This window comes from Lathamus discolor, chromosome 2 (assembly GCF_037157495.1).
Source record: "Lathamus discolor isolate bLatDis1 chromosome 2, bLatDis1.hap1, whole genome shotgun sequence".
Lineage (NCBI taxonomy): Eukaryota > Metazoa > Chordata > Aves > Psittaciformes > Psittacidae > Lathamus > Lathamus discolor.
The window spans coordinates 4,829,010-4,844,588 of NC_088885.1; the positions used below are offsets into that span (position 1 = coordinate 4,829,010).

The following is a 15,579-nucleotide window of genomic DNA, read 5'->3' on the forward strand; positions in this document are numbered from 1 at the left end:
TCTTACAGCACTAGAAACCAGAAAATAGAAGTCTTCCTGGCAGTTAAAGCATTAAACTGTTGTAGGGATAATACCCAAATACCATCATCATTCTGCACACTTCCAGCCACAAAACCCACAGCTGGTATGCAGCTAATTCTGTTCCATTCCTTACTTCCAAAGCCTGGCTCTCAGGTAATTAATACTTGATGATAAACTGCTTGCAGGGCATGGTCCAGGGTCTGCAAAGGAATGGTGTCAAGAAAAGAACCATCTGGGGTCAGAGCAGACCACTTTATTCCAAGAACGAAGCACATTCAGTACTAAACACACGGCCCCCAGGCACCAGACTTGGCATTTGGGGTAGGAACTTAAGAGTAGAAGCTCTCTGGCTCAAGTGAGCTGCATGTGTCTGGTTTGAAAGCCCAAGCATGTCAACCACGTAACAGAGATGTTACTCATGCAAGTGGTGCTGCTTTTCACTCTCCTCTGGAAGTATCAGTCCTCATCAGCTGAGAAGAAATAGTCAGGTTTTCGCATTGGCCATCTCAAAGGGTGGCACCTCCAGAGTCCACACAGCCCATTACAGATACTTGTGTTTTACTTTGCACACATCTTCATAACACAGGGAAAAAATGAGACGTCAACAAGAACTCCTTGTCCAGAGACTTTACAACCTCATTTCTCCCTTAGCACTGTAATCGCTCCTATTGCTTCCCCCTCTCCCTTTTCCTTCTCAAACACACAGGGCTGATTTTTTCTTTAAAGAACCATTTTAATCATGTCAGACAAATCAAAGGAAGAAACCAGAGATTATGAAAATACTCGATTCCATCTTATTTGTTGTTTAAGTCTCAAAGAGTTTGCATGATTGACAGCAAAGCCATAAGAATCAAAAAGAAGATTCTGCCTTCTGTTCCCAAGGTGCTGGCCTATGAAAAACAGATACTCCAGACCCAAATAAGAAGGGAAATAAACCCAAACCAGGATCCATTAATCCATTAGAGAAAAAATGTCTCATTTTAAGACTATACCCTGCAGGCAGGTTAATTGGGCTGTTTCAATCCAGCCAAAACAGCCTAAATTTTATATGCATCCTTGTACTTATCAATTTACTTAAAGTCTTCAGAGAAAGCAGAAGGGAAGCAGTGAACTTGCTGTCCAAGAGGTGACAATTGGCTTTCCAGATGTAGACTACGAGGTCCTTCTCCATGCTACTGCTATTTGGACCAGCTTGTTCTCTTTCACACTTCTCACTGCCCCTGTAAGAAACCAACCGAAATGTTTCCAAAGTCACTTGCATGGAGGTGAGGTCCCCTCAACACGGGCAGTAAGTCCGCTCAGACTCAAATGATATTGATACTAACCAGGGGATAAAATCAGCTGGAAGTGTCTAGTCTATTGGCAGCTCAGACCTACCAGTCCCCACGAGTAAAACCAGCAAGCTAGTGAAACCGCATAGCCCTTTTTCATGCTCCTCTCCAGTTGCAAAACATGGTAAAGAAAGAGAAGCATAAGAGACTGTAAGCAGCCTATGAGGACTACATTTTCACCTGTCTGCTGCGCATCTTGCGGTGAAGTTCAATTTCACAGTCCAAGGCACATTCCGAAGCTACAGCTTTTATTTTGTGAGATGATTTCAGTATTTAACTCTGGCAGGTTTAGAAAAGAAAACCTACTGATTAAAACTGAGGCTTTAAAAAAGGGAAGTAGGGGTTGAGGGAAAGGGAAGAAAAGGGAAGATAAGGAAACACTCAAATCAATATAGATGGTTCAGCCATAAGTCTCTAGCAAAGAGCTGGGGAGCATAACTTGGATACTGCGTGGTTCCATTGATACTAGGTTTGTCTACAAATTCTATCTCACACGCCTGGGTGCTGCAAGGCGAATGCTCCAGCTCCAACACTGTTATGTTGTTTGGCATTGATGAAACAAGTATATTCCTTGGAACAAAAAGGGTCAGCTGAGGACCACGGGCCGGCCAGTAGCGCCCAAGATTAAAGCCATTGATCCAAATTTGCCCCTGTTGAGAGAGAAAAAAAACCCAACAGATTAATAATTTGACAGAGAACAAATGATGCTTTAAGCAGAGCAATAGCTTTAAGTATAATGCTCTTCACATAGTAACTTAATTTCCTCCATCCTTCTGTTTGGCAGAACACAAGGAGAGAAGATTGGTCCAAGGAAATGCTAATAACAGTCAAAAGAATCTAAATCTCCTGATGAGTTAAAGCCACCATTAATACTTAAAAAGAAAGCGGTCAAATACTGCAGTAATTCCACATATGCCAACACTTCAGAAAACAGAACTGCAGGTTCTGGATTTTGCACCAAGTTTAAGAGCACAGCAAACCTGAAAGTTGTATTTGCTTGAAGCCAGTTGTTAAAAGGAGAAAGAACTCCCAAAAGGGAAAGGCAGATCTTAAATTTTGTTGTGACTCTGTATGAGTGTAAGACTACACTGCCTTGGTAGTCCCTTCCTATTGCACGGTTTGAAGAGAATCACAGAATCCCAAGGGTTGGAAGGGACCTCAAAAGATCATCTAGTCCAACCCCCCTGCAAGAGCAGGGTAACCTACAGTACATCACACAGGAACTTGTCCAGGTGGGCCTTGAATATCTCCAACGTAGGAGACTCCACAACCCCCCTGGGCAAATTCAGCTTGTCTAAAGCACATGAAATTAAGATGTTTATTAATTCATATTCATGTTCAAAGGGTCGTGATCAGCAGAGTAGAATCCAGTTGGAGCTCCCCATGAGGAGCAGTGGCCATAAACTAACACACACCAAGTCTCACCTCAGCATGAGGAAGAACTTCTTTACACTGAGGGTGTCAGAGCACTGAACAGGCTGCACAGGGGTGTGTGGAGTCTCCCTCTTTGCAGGCATTCAAACCCACCTGGACACGCTCTTGTGTGACCTGCTCTGGGTGGCCCTACCTTGGCAGGGGGTTGGACTGGGTCATGTACAGAGGGCCCTTCCAACCCCAACCATTCTGCGATCCTGTATTAGGCTTGTAATAGCTGAGACAACAAAAGCACTTGTGAAATCACACTGCAAGAGAGTACTGTATTTTGCTGTAGCTACCTACAACCACTACAGCCCCTGAAGGTCTGCAAGCATTAATTGAAGTTCAGTGACACTGTGGTTTACCTGGCATGTAAACTCAAATTACCTTTCATAGTGGAAATGGCCAGAACCCCTAGTTCAAAATACTGGTTTAACATTATAAATACCTCAAAGTTCAAGAGGATTTCCAGCAGCACAATTTTAACACAGTGAATAATGGTGTTCCAAGCTGGTTTCGAGGCATTTTTCTTGGGTTTTCTCTTTGAAGTATTTATGGAAACGAAGTTTTACAAAACTCCCGAAAGAAATTTTATAAGGAGTTGGCACATTTGCAAATGCAGGCGAGTTATTTCAGCTCTGTGGTATGAAATCCTGCCTTGCACAGTTCTGCGAAGGTGGTCGTTTAAAAACAAGTTTGAGGTCAAAGTTTGTTCATTATTTGATCAAGTTCATCATGCTTTGTGGCTTGTTTTTGATATATTAAAAGGCAAGAGAAGAACTCTTTGCTACAGAAGCAAAGGAGTGAGCTTGAAGAGTTTTAAAGGAAAACATGGCATTAATGCAGCCTCCCCACACAAACTGCATTAGTGAGTGGATCCAGTAGCCTATCTACTACAGAGTGACTGCACCTACTACAGAGAGTGACTGTAACCCTCTGGGAAGAAGGGCTTACTGTAGGAATCAACTGCATTACAGTTCCAATGCAGATGGTATGATCAGGCAAGTCTCGTAAAATCATAGAATAGTTAGGGTTGGAAAGGACCTCAAGATCATCCAGTTCCAACCCCCCTGCCATGGGCAGGGACACCTCACACTAAACCATCCCACACAAGGCTTCATCCAACCTGGCCTTGAACACTGCCAGGGATGGAGCACTCACAACCTCCCTGGGCAACCCATTCCAGTGCCTCACCACCCTAACAGGAAAGAATTTCCTCCTTAGATCCAATCTAAACTTCCCCTGTTTCAGTTTGAACCCATCACCCCTTGTCCTGTCACTACAGTCCCTGATGAAGAGTCCCTCCCCAGCATCCCTATAGGCCTGTTTCTGATCTTGGTCACTGGTTGTAAACTCATTTTCCCAGCAAAGCTCTGGACTACATTGCTCAATTCCAAACTATCATTAACACTGCAATTCTAGGAGGTTCCTCGAGTGCATTGATGATAATTTCTTAATGCAAATGGTGGACGTACCAACTAGGGGAGCAGCGCTGCTAGATTTAGTACTCGCCAACAAGGAGGGTTTGGTCGAAGTGGTGACGGTCAATGGCAGCCTTGGCTGCAGTGACCATGAGATGGTGGAGTTTAGGATCCTGTGTGGGAGGAATAGAATACCTAGCAAAGCCACAGTTCTGGATTTCCGAAGGGCCAACTTTGGCCTCTTCAGTCAACTGCTAAGGGAAGTCTCATGGGAAAGTGTACTAGGCGGTAAAGGGGCTCAAGATAGTTGGTTAGCATTCAAGGACCGCTTCTTCCAAGCTCAGGATCGGAGCGTCCCAATGAGTAGGAAGTCAAGTAAGGGATCTAGGAGACCGGCGTGGTTAAACAAGGAGCTGCTGGGCAAACTCAAGTGGAAAAGGAGAATCTATGGATTATGGAAGGAGGGGCTGGCCGCTTGGGAGGAATATAGGACAGTTGTTAGAGGATGTAGGGAGGCAATTAGGACAGCTAAGGCCTCCTTGGAACTCAATCTTGCTAGTCGGGTTAAAGACAATAGAAAGGGCTTCTTCAAACACATAGCAAATAAAACTAAAACAAGAGGCAATATAGGCCCACTGCTAAATGAAGTGGGTACCCTGGAGACAGAGGATATAAAGAAGGCAGAGGTGCTAAATGCCTTCTTTGCCTCTGTCTTTACTCCTGCAGACTCTCCCCGAGGGCCCCGGATTTCTATAGCCCCAGAAGGAGTCAGGACAAAGGAGGAGTTTGCTTTGGTAGATGAGGATTGGGTTAGGGATCAGCTATGCAAACTGGACATCTGTAAATCGATGGGTCCGGATGGAATGCACCCACGGGTGCTGAGGGAGCTGGCGGAGGTCATTGCTAGGCCACTTTCCATCATCTTTGGTAAGTCGTGGGAAACGGGCGAGGTGCCTGAGGATTGGCGGATGGCAAAGGTCACACCAATCTATAAGAAGGGCAAGAAGGAGGACCCGGGTAATTATAGACCGGTCAGCCTTACCTCCATCCCTGGAAAGATGATGGAACAACTTATTCTTGACTCCATCACTAGGCATATCAAGGATGAGGGGGTCATTAAGAACAGCCAACATGGTTTTATGAGGGGGAAGTCATGTATGACCAACCTTATAGCCTTCTATGAGGAAGTGACTAGGTGGAGGGATGATGGTAGAGCGGTAGATGTAGTTTTTCTCGATTTCAGTAAGGCATTTGATACTGTCTCCCACAGCATCCTCATAGATAAGCTAAGGAAGTGTGGGCTTGACGATCAAGTAGTGAGGTGGATCGAGAATTGGTTGAAAGGAAGAAGGCAGAGAGTTGTGGTCAATGGCGCAGAATCTAGCTGGAGGTCTGTGACTAGTGGAGTCCCTCAGGGGTCGGTGCTGGGACCGGTGCTGTTTAATATTTTCATCAATGACCTGGATGAGGGAACTGAGTGCACCCTCAGCAAGTTTGCTGATGACACAAAACTGGGAGGAGTGGCTGACACACCAGAGGACTGTGCTGCCATTCAACGAGACCTGGACAGGCTGGAGAGTTGGGCGGGGAGAAACTTGATGAAATTTAACAAGGGCAAGTGTAGAGTCTTGCATCTGGGGAAGAACAACCCCATGTACCAGTACAGGTTGGGGGTTGACCTGCTGGAAAGTAGCGAAGGGGAAAGGGACCTGGGGGTCCTGGTGGATAGGAGGATGACCATGAGCCAGCAATGTGCTCTTGTGGCCAAGAAGGCAAATGGCATCTTAGGGTGCATTAGAAAGGGAGTGGTTAGTAGGTCAAGAGAGGTTCTCCTCCCCCTCTACTCAGCCTTGGTGAGGCCACATCTGGAATATTGCGTCCAGTTCTGGGCCCCTCTGTTCAAGAAGGACAGGGAATTGCTTGAAGGAGTCCAGCGCAGAGCCACAAAGATGATTAAGGGAGTGGAACATCTCCCTTATGAGGAGAGGCTGAGGGAGCTGGGTCTCTTTAGCTTGGAGAAGAGGAGACTGAGGGGTGACCTCATCAATGTTTACAAATATGTAAAGGGTAGGTGTCAGGATGATGGAGCTAGGCTTTTTTCAGTGATATCCAGTGATAGGACAAGGGGCAATGGGTGTAAACTGGAACATAGGAAGTTCCACGTTAACATCAGGAAGAACTTCTTTACTGTAAGAGTGACAGAGCACTGGAACAGGTTGCCCAGGGGGGTTGTGGAGTCTCCTACACTGGAGATATTCAAGGCCCGCCTGGACAAGTTCCTGTGTGATGTACTGTAGGTTACCCTGCTCTTGCAGGGGGGTTGGACTAGATGATCTTTTGAGGTCCCTTCCAACCCTTGGGATTCTGTGATTCAGGAGGCTGCACACTCAGGAATTTATATGCCCTTAACCAGCAAATCACAATGCGATATACACTACCAATCAATGTGCCCCAGACAAAATAAAGGGGGTGCGGGGGGGGGGAAATCTCCATCTTCAGTACCAAGAACTCCTTCAGCAGGGTCAGCAACTACAACCCATGATTCCACAGAAATCAAGAACTGTCCTGACTCCAAATCCTCTATTCTGCTGAAGAGAAATAGTCTGATAAATCTAACCATACATGCAGGGCATATATACTCAAGGCCATTGTGCTTCCTCAAGTGAGGGTGGAGGAAGTTTTATCAATGAAGAGTCTAAAAACCACTGAAGCCAAGCAAGCTACAACCATAAGCCATGACTGTTAATGCTGTACCCTTCCTTCCAGGCTGTCCAGCATGCCAGACTCCTTGTCTTAATACGCAGGACCATCATTAGAACTTGATGTTTTCTTGCTATTTGTTTCCATAGTTTTCCAACTACTCCAATACATTAATTTCAACCCCTTTTAAGAGTCCCTCTCCTCAACGTGGCATTGCCAGTTCATATAATGCCACTCAAGGCATTAAGGCCCAGATACAGTGGGATCTGAGTGGAATTCACACCCTTAAGGCCCTCTACCTTACCTTTACCAATGAGCAAATGACTTTATTTCGAAGTCTTGGTTTCAACACCCAACATCACCTCAATCTTACTCCTGGGTGCCTTAAAACTCTAGTCTGATCCATATAAAGCTTGAAGAATCAATTCAACAGCCCTACTTAGAGTTCAATTGGAATCTCTTCACCACGACTGCTTTAGAAAGTATACAAACTATGTAAAACAGAGGATTCCACAGATCAGAGGAAAGTATTTCCACCAATATATAAGAATTCTTGGGCTCATTTGCCATTTCAAAGGTGAGTTTGCCAGCAGGCAGGCATGGTCATCTCACTGCCTGAAGAGGATTTGCGATTCATGGGTCTCAGATTCCAGTTGCTGTGCAAGCAGCTATTTTTGGCTTTTATTCAGTGACTAAGACATGCACATATATAGGAATGGATAAGTCAAGCTTCCTCATCCAAGCTCAGTGCCAGCAACAAATCAGAGTCTTCTGCATATTGGGAAGTGCTTTAACCACTACAATACTGTAAATCGACCACCAGCAACTCCTTCTCCTATTCTATTTTAATAGCAATAAATGAATTGTTTCGGAAAACAATAATTCTACCACCTAACACTACCACAGGCACTTCCCAGAAGCCTGGACTTAAATGCTCAGGTCTCTAAGAAGAGTGGCACTTCAGTGCACACATTCTGCTCTCTGCGCTTCCTACCAGCGAGTTGAGGTGGTCTTTACCCACCCTGCATGCTGGCTGCTTCAAACGTGGCACTGTGAAAACTCGTTTTGTTGCTCTAGCTGCATTCCAGCCCTATGAGAAGTTTCCATTAAGACAGATCTGCCCACAGGCTTCTCAGAGTAGTGCTCTCTGATCCATTCAGTCCAGGTAACCTCCAGAAGGCAAGCAGTAACATAGTCCATGCATTGGATCTCTATCTATGGGCACACCACCAGCAGTTGTGTCCAACACTGTTTTCTAAGAGGATCCATATTTCTTCACACAGCACTGCAAACATGTTCTGAATCAATTAATATAACCAGGAAAGTGTCCTTCACCATGGACAGGCATTTCTAAATAGCCTGACATTTCATCTTTCTCAGTGTTGAAAGACTAGGGGTTTAGTTTTTGATGACGGCTCCATTTTCTACACCCACACCATGTATCATTTGAATATACCTTTCCCTTCTCTTTTAATAGTTTCTCTCCTGATTTACTTAAGGAATCAACTTCCTAGCTGCTTAAATATATTTGAGATACCCCACCACTACAATTAACCTCTACCCATCCAAGAGAGGGGGACTTTGATTGTCCATAGAAGCATTCTAAGTGGACTTCCAACTTTTTACAGCAAAAAGTTATACCTTTGTCCAGCCAGGAAACTTGACATAGGTGTCTTGAGGCAAGTCTGGAATTCCTCCAGGAATTGAAAGTGTTCCAGTGTAAAAAGTAGGTGCTTCATAACTCAGTGGATTGTCAACAGATCTCTTTGGTTGATCAAGGTGCCTGTTAATATCACGGTTCACTGCTCCGTCTATATCCAGAGGGTAGATTTCCCATTCAGCAAGTATATCTTCATCAAGAGTTAAATTTGAAACGAGACCCTAGGAGGAGGAAAAAACCGAATGCAAAAGAGAACATCATTAACTTCATGCTATTGAAGTTATTTGGCTGCAGCTATAAATCAGTCAGGAATACAAACTGCATCAAACCATTTGCAACAGCTGCCAGCCTGTGTCTGAATAAAACCCTAGCATCTGGTCTTCACCAAGTTAAAAGCTTTGCTTAAGAATAAAGAGGTCAGTTTTTTCACTGTGAAAGATCTGTTCCTCTTCTAAATTTTGATCTTTCACTGATGCCCAAGGGGTTTTGTTTGTGGTTTGTCTGTTTGTGGTTCTGGTGCTGGGGTGTTTTGTGCCTTCCCCTCCCTCAAACTTTCTTCACCGTAACTGTGGAAAATTTCTGTTTTGCTTCAACATGAACATGATTCCAAAACCTGGGCCTTAATATAAAGTAGAAGAAGTATTAAATATCATAGGTCTGAGATACCATCAAGAGATTTGGTAACACTGAGTCACTAACCCAAGACATCAACCTGCACAATAGCAGAGAAAGCGGTATTTCCTTCCTGCAAACTCTCTCCAGCTAAGATACAGTACGACAAAATCAAGGGCACACGCTTTGTGACCTGATCCAGTGAAATACTCTAAAGCTTACAGTCAGCTTCAAGACCACAGAGTTCTGTTTCACTTCCAGGGTGGAACCGAGTGTGCGGCACACCAGTGGACTCACACAATGAATGCAAAAGCAAGGTATGGGCATGCTATAAGAAAGAACATTATTACCCCTGCACAAATCCTAATTGTGCTAGAATAAGTTTCTAAAATGGTGTTTTAGTGCAACACAAAGGGCTGATTTTAAACCAATGCTGCTACATCCATATAATTGCTTGAACAGACCCTGCAGAGAGGTTGTTTATCAGTGCAACTTCAGTTCTGCAAATACCACATGTCAAACAGGAACAAGCAAAACCACATTTTCTATGGCCTTGGAGGGCTGATCTATGATGCTTCTTCTGTTTGTCTAGTGCTTCTTCTGATGTCTAGTAAGCACTGCACTGGCTCCACAAGCCTCACCATCAGTTCAAGCACTAACTGGTTTTCTCTTCCTTTACCTAGATGCCCACTTTACAGAACAGGATTTTATTTTTCTCACAGCAAAATAATGTATCGACATGGAGTTAAGTGGCAAAATCTTTCTACACAACCTAGACTTTCCTCTGTCAACAGTCAGATATGGATATAGATTTTCCAAATGAAACAATGATGTAGGTGGACGTGAGCACGTGAAAAAACAGCACCCACATTCTCCCTTTGTGTCCTTCAACAAGACTTAGATCAGCAGGATGTTCTACATGAAAACCCTGTGAAGATTCCTTCCCAAAAGCTCCATGCTTTGCTCGATTTCAAGCTCCATAAAAGCGACTGAAAACCAGCCAACCAAAACCCAGACAAGCCACCCTATCTGCTTCGAAACGGAAGGCTTCAGGAGGCAGGAACCCCTTCCCCAAAGCTGTTTTTGAAAGCACAGAATATCTAAACCCCAAGGTACAATTATTCCCAGTTTTCAAAATCAACAGGAAGAACAGCATGAGGGAAGGATTCTGCGGGAAGAAGCAATGCACATATTCCAAAGCTACCTGAGAAAGGCAACCTCTTGTACTGAGGGAAGCCTGCTTTTAGAGGATTATTCTCACAAGGCATGTGTCTACTCAGCTTGCTTTGCAAGGTTGAAACCCTGGTGTAAGGTGTGAATTTCAGCTCATTCACAGCAACACCGAGCACCTGCCTGATCCAACCACTAACCCTCTACTCTGTCACCTTAATTTCACAGGAAGCACATAGGCTTCCCTATCACCTAGCCTGTTATTAAACAACAATGCAATGCTTCTGCTGCTTCAACACAAAGGCAACACACTGGGGTACTAACTGCCCTCTCTTGCCACTCAGATACAGCATGAACAGAGTTGACACTACTGCTACCCACTGAATTTACACACCACAAGCACAGAAAAGCCTCAGTTGCTGATGGTTTTAATACAGAGGCTTTCATACATCCTAAAAGTTCCCATAAGAACAAGTTTAGCCTGTTCTGAGTAGGATTTAAAAGAACCGCATGCTTTCTAAAGTGTAAGGTAGGGGAAGCTGCTTTTACTACTGCCTGTAGCTACCAGCTTCGCAAATGCTTAGAGTTTGTATTGCTTTGCCAGGGATGGAGTCTTAGCATAACTGGAGATATACCTAGAAATCCTCACCACAACACACTTCAGAACAAGACAACTGGTCAATTATACTCCTTTAAACCAAGTCTCAGCTCCGAATCTTCTATGCTGCTTAATCGTAACAAATATATATCTTTCTTTAGCAACGCAAGCAGGCCCATCCTACTCATGGCAGCACAAGTGTGAGAACAGGAGTTTCTGCTGCTGTCAATCTTTCAAGTCTCTTCCCAGTCTATGTTTTAGACAGACCGAGCTAGATTCTCTTACAGGCCCAAAATGTGGTCTCATCAACTAGGCTAGTCAGGATACAGCCTCACTTGGGTTTACTCTTTCCTCTATTTACAAGCTTAAAACTCCTGTTTCCTCACAGCACCCGTGCCTCTGCTTGATAACTAAACGGTACTCTTCAGGCCCATGTCTTTCCTGTGATGTTTTATCTTTCTCCTGCTCTTGCATCTAAACTAACCAAGAACCACTTTGGAGAAGTCTAAATTCTGCTCCACGACACTTATCACAGAAAGACTAAGGGGAACCAGCAGCTTCTAATTTTCCTGCATCACCCTAGCACCAAAAGGCACCATAATAACCAGTCATTAACCTGGACAGCCACTAAACATTTGACAAGCTTTCTGAAAGAACACCATGAAATCAACGTAAGCCAAGTCAAATCTAGCAGTTAGGGGGCTGCAAATCTCTTCTTAATTGTAAAGCTTTGCAATTCATAGAATCATAGAATAGTTAGGGTTGGAAAGGACCTCAAAATCATCCAGTTCCAACCCCCCTGCCATGGGCAGGGACACCTCTCACTAAACCATCCCACCCAAGGCTTCATCCAACCTGGCCTTGAGCACTGCCAGGGATGGAGCACTCACAACCTCCATGGGCAACCCATTCCAGTGCCTCACCACCCTAACAGGAAAGAATTTCCTCCTTAGATCCAATCTAAACTTCCCCTGTTTCAGTTTGAACCCGTTACCCCTTGTCCTGTCACTACAGTCCCTGATGAAGAGTCCCTCCCCAGCATCCCTATAGGCCCCCTTCAGGTACTGGAAGGCTGCTATGAGGTCCCCATGCAGCAGCCTAATAATATCAAAACCTAAGAACAAATAGCTTGCTTTGGCACTGAACATAGCCAACACGAAACACTACACAAGCCTGGCCTCTACAATGCCCTCACAAATATCACACCAGGGATCTCATTAAGCCTAAAACAAGAAAGGTTTCCTTTTTGCCCCTGCCATTCCTACCTTAGTGGCACCTCCACTGCATTTGGTTTACGTGGCAGGTTTTGGCAGCAGGGAGACTGCAAGGGCAGCTTCTGTGAGAAGATGCAGGAAGCTGCCCCTGTGTTGGACAATGCCAGTTCCAAGACAGACCCGCTGCCGATTTCCCCCAATCAATTCCCTTTTGCCCACAATGGTAACTGGTGAGTGATCTCCTTGTCCTTATCTAGACCCATGAACCCTTCTGTATTTTCTCCCCTGTCTTGTTGATGGAAGAGTGATGGAGTGGCTTGGTGGGCACCTGGTGTCTAGCCCAGGTCAACCCACCACAGCCACTTAAGGTGACAGCCCCAAAGTGCAGCATTGACTCAGAACCATTCAGAAGCTTTCTGACCATTATCTCCAACACCTGGTCAGTCCAAACCTGAACTGGCACTTTTATATGGTGAAATGCTCACGAGACAGCCCTTCCTAGCCACACTGAAAATACTGCAAGGCTACACTGCTGACAAAGGAAACGTGACATGGTGAGAGATATGAAAGTATCTCTATATGCACATAAACGCACACACACTCACAAATGCAATCCAAGGATTCAGAAACCTTGAAGTACAACCAAGATGGATCGGCAATCAACCAGCGATTTTCCAACTCCGTTTTGGAGTTCATCCGAACAGCTTCACACATTTTAAAGTGTTAGCTACAGGCTCGACAACCTGAAAGTCTTGCGGGTGACACTCCGGCTGGCAACAGAAGTGACCCACCACCACCACCAAAAAACTTAACCTATGTTTGTCAGTTTTCAATGCCACATAGATTTTGGTGACTGGAAAAAACTCAGATGAAAACTCCTAGTAGTTATATCCTGAGCTAAAGTTAGAGCTGTGTAATCCTTTTTGTTCTAAGCTACTACTTGTTTTTCAGCCTGTGGAAAAGAGGAAAACCCACCACAATTGAGTAACTCAAATGATTTCACTCACCTTAAAGTCATTGTTGTATCTACCAAAGTTGACTCTGCCCATATTCTCCACCAAGATGTCCAGATTTGCTCCGGCCTTTCCAGTTATATTTATTGTAAGTGATTTGTCCCTTTCAAGAACACCTTGAGGAACCTGTATGAGTTATACCAAGAGGAAGAAAATGACAACCACTGAAAACCTACAAACCCCTGTTGTCTCTTCAACTTGCATGAAGAAAGGGGAAAAAGGAAACAAAACAAGTAAACCCCCTCATTTTCCTTTCCTCCTTTTGCATGTGAGAACACATGCACACAAAAGCTGCTCTACCAATACTCACAACTCAGTACATCAACTAGTGCTACTAGGTGGCATTTGTCTAACTGACACCAACTCTTTCCTTACCTGGTTTCAACTAACTCAGCTGTTAGAAACCCAGTGGGTTTTGACACACCTGATTCACAAAAAGCAGGTTCTCAAATTGAGCCTAGTGACTGAAAAGTTGTTGGCAATAAGAAGGGGTTTCATCTTCCAATTAAACTTGCTTCAATATTGAGTTTTATTTATTCCCATTTTAACAACATAAGGAAAGAAAAGCTTGACCTGGACACAAAGGTTGTGAGAGTCAGCACAGGTCAAAGATTAATTACAAAAAAGGCTATTGAAGCTTGTGAATTCATATCAACTGTCATTAAGCAGGAACAAAACCCTTCTTAAAGGAAGAAAGGTAAAGTTCACATCCTGTACAATAAACTTGGGGTCTTTTTAACCTGTAGTCAGAAACCATTTTTTTAAGACAAGAGTTAGGCTCTGGCTTCCACTTTCCCCACCCTTAAAGAGAATAAAATCCCTCAAGATCTATGGAAACACTGTAAAAAGCCGCCAAGTATATATATAATTAACATATTTCATGAACCCGCAAGTAAACCCTTCTTCCAGTTTGTTTGGTTTTACTTAAGTAATGAATCCGTATCAACATTCAAATGTGTCAAAAATGGGAACAATTGCATTTTCCTTAGAAATAATATAGTATTTTCTGAAATATGAACGTGTAGTATGAATCACAGGATGGTTTGGGTTGGAAAGAACCTTAAGATCATCCAGTTCCAACCCCCTGGATGGGCAGGGATACATCACATTAGACCAGGCTTCTCCAAGCCCCGTCCAACCAGGCCTTGAGCACTGCCAGGGATGGGGCAGCCACAGCTTCTCTGGGCACCCTGTGCCAGCGCCTCAGCACCCTCACAGGGAAGAGCTTCTGCCTTAGATCTAACCTGAACTTGCCCTGTTCCAGTCTGAACCCATCACCCCTTGTCCTGTCACTGATGAAGAGAATCAACGGTATACTTCCTTCCTTCCTCCTTTCATCTGATTAAATAAGATTACCTTACACAGTTAGTTTGCTAAGGCAGACTATATGACTTTCATGAGGCCACCCACTGCAGAAATTAATACCAGGAAACACTGTTTACCCCATCAACGGAGACATAGGCACGGTCATGGACTCCGTTTGAAGGTGAAGACAGTTGCGTTGGCTCCGTACAGTTTTTGGGAAGGGCAGTTCTGTACAGTACAAACCCAAAATACTAAGAAAAGAAAGGAAAAACCCCAAACAGATTAATGAACCAAGTCATTCTGTACCTTCAGTTCAAGTCATGAATTAGATATATCCCACATTCCTGCCCACGCGCTGAGACTGAAATGTTACCTTTCATTCACTTCAGATAGCATCTATCAGATACCAACTCCAGACTAGAACTCATTTTGACCTTTAAGTAACGGCTGTAAATCCCACAGTTTCCATTTTTAAGTGTTTCATCCGAACATTTATGTAACTTTAGAAGATAAGGATCTTGCCTATGAAGTTATCTCCTCAATTAAAAAAAAGCAATTAATAACTGACAGTATTATCTCTTCACTGAAATCAATGAAAAGATAGCTAGAAAATCCCTTCCCAACTGAGTTTATGTAACAAACTCCATCACCCACTGCCCGTAATTGACATATTCATCAAGTCTATATTATTCATTTCAAGAACTACTTAATCTACATCAGGAATATCCCAGAATCATAGAATGTTCAGGGATGGAAAGAACTTTAAGCTTATCCAGTTCCAAACCCCTGCCATGGGCAGGGACACCTCACATTAGACCAAGCTGCTCCAAGCCCCATCCAGACTGGCCTTGGACACTGCCAGGGATGGGGCAGCCACAGCTTCTCTGGGCAACCTATGCCAATGCCTCACCACTCTCATAGTAAAGGACTTCTTCCTTATAGCTAACCTGAACTCCCTGTTTCAGTTAGAACCCATCACCCCTTGTCCTGTATTTTTCACCAAGTTCTCCATCAGAAAAGAACCAATGTCATAATGATTAGATTTGCTCTCATCACAAAGTGAAACACAAATGAAAAACAAGTAAAAATGGAACACCTCTTTCACTCAGTAGCCACAA

The 15,579-nt window shown here is 44.1% G+C and overlaps 1 protein-coding gene across 1 annotated transcript in view; it reads right to left on the minus strand.

Moving 5' to 3' along the window:
• Positions 1-254: 254 nt before the first annotated feature.
• Positions 255-15,579, minus strand: part of GLB1 (galactosidase beta 1) — a 47,467-nt gene continuing 32,142 nt past the window's right edge. Inside the window, exons 13-16 of the mRNA XM_065665543.1 lie at positions 14,599-14,712; positions 13,151-13,282; positions 8,531-8,770; positions 255-2,002 (exon numbers count right to left, since the gene is read on the minus strand). Coding sequence (XP_065521615.1) covers positions 1,739-2,002; positions 8,531-8,770; positions 13,151-13,282; positions 14,599-14,712 — 750 coding nt within the window. The 3' untranslated portion in view covers positions 255-1,738. The remainder of the gene's footprint in view (positions 2,003-8,530; positions 8,771-13,150; positions 13,283-14,598; positions 14,713-15,579) is intronic.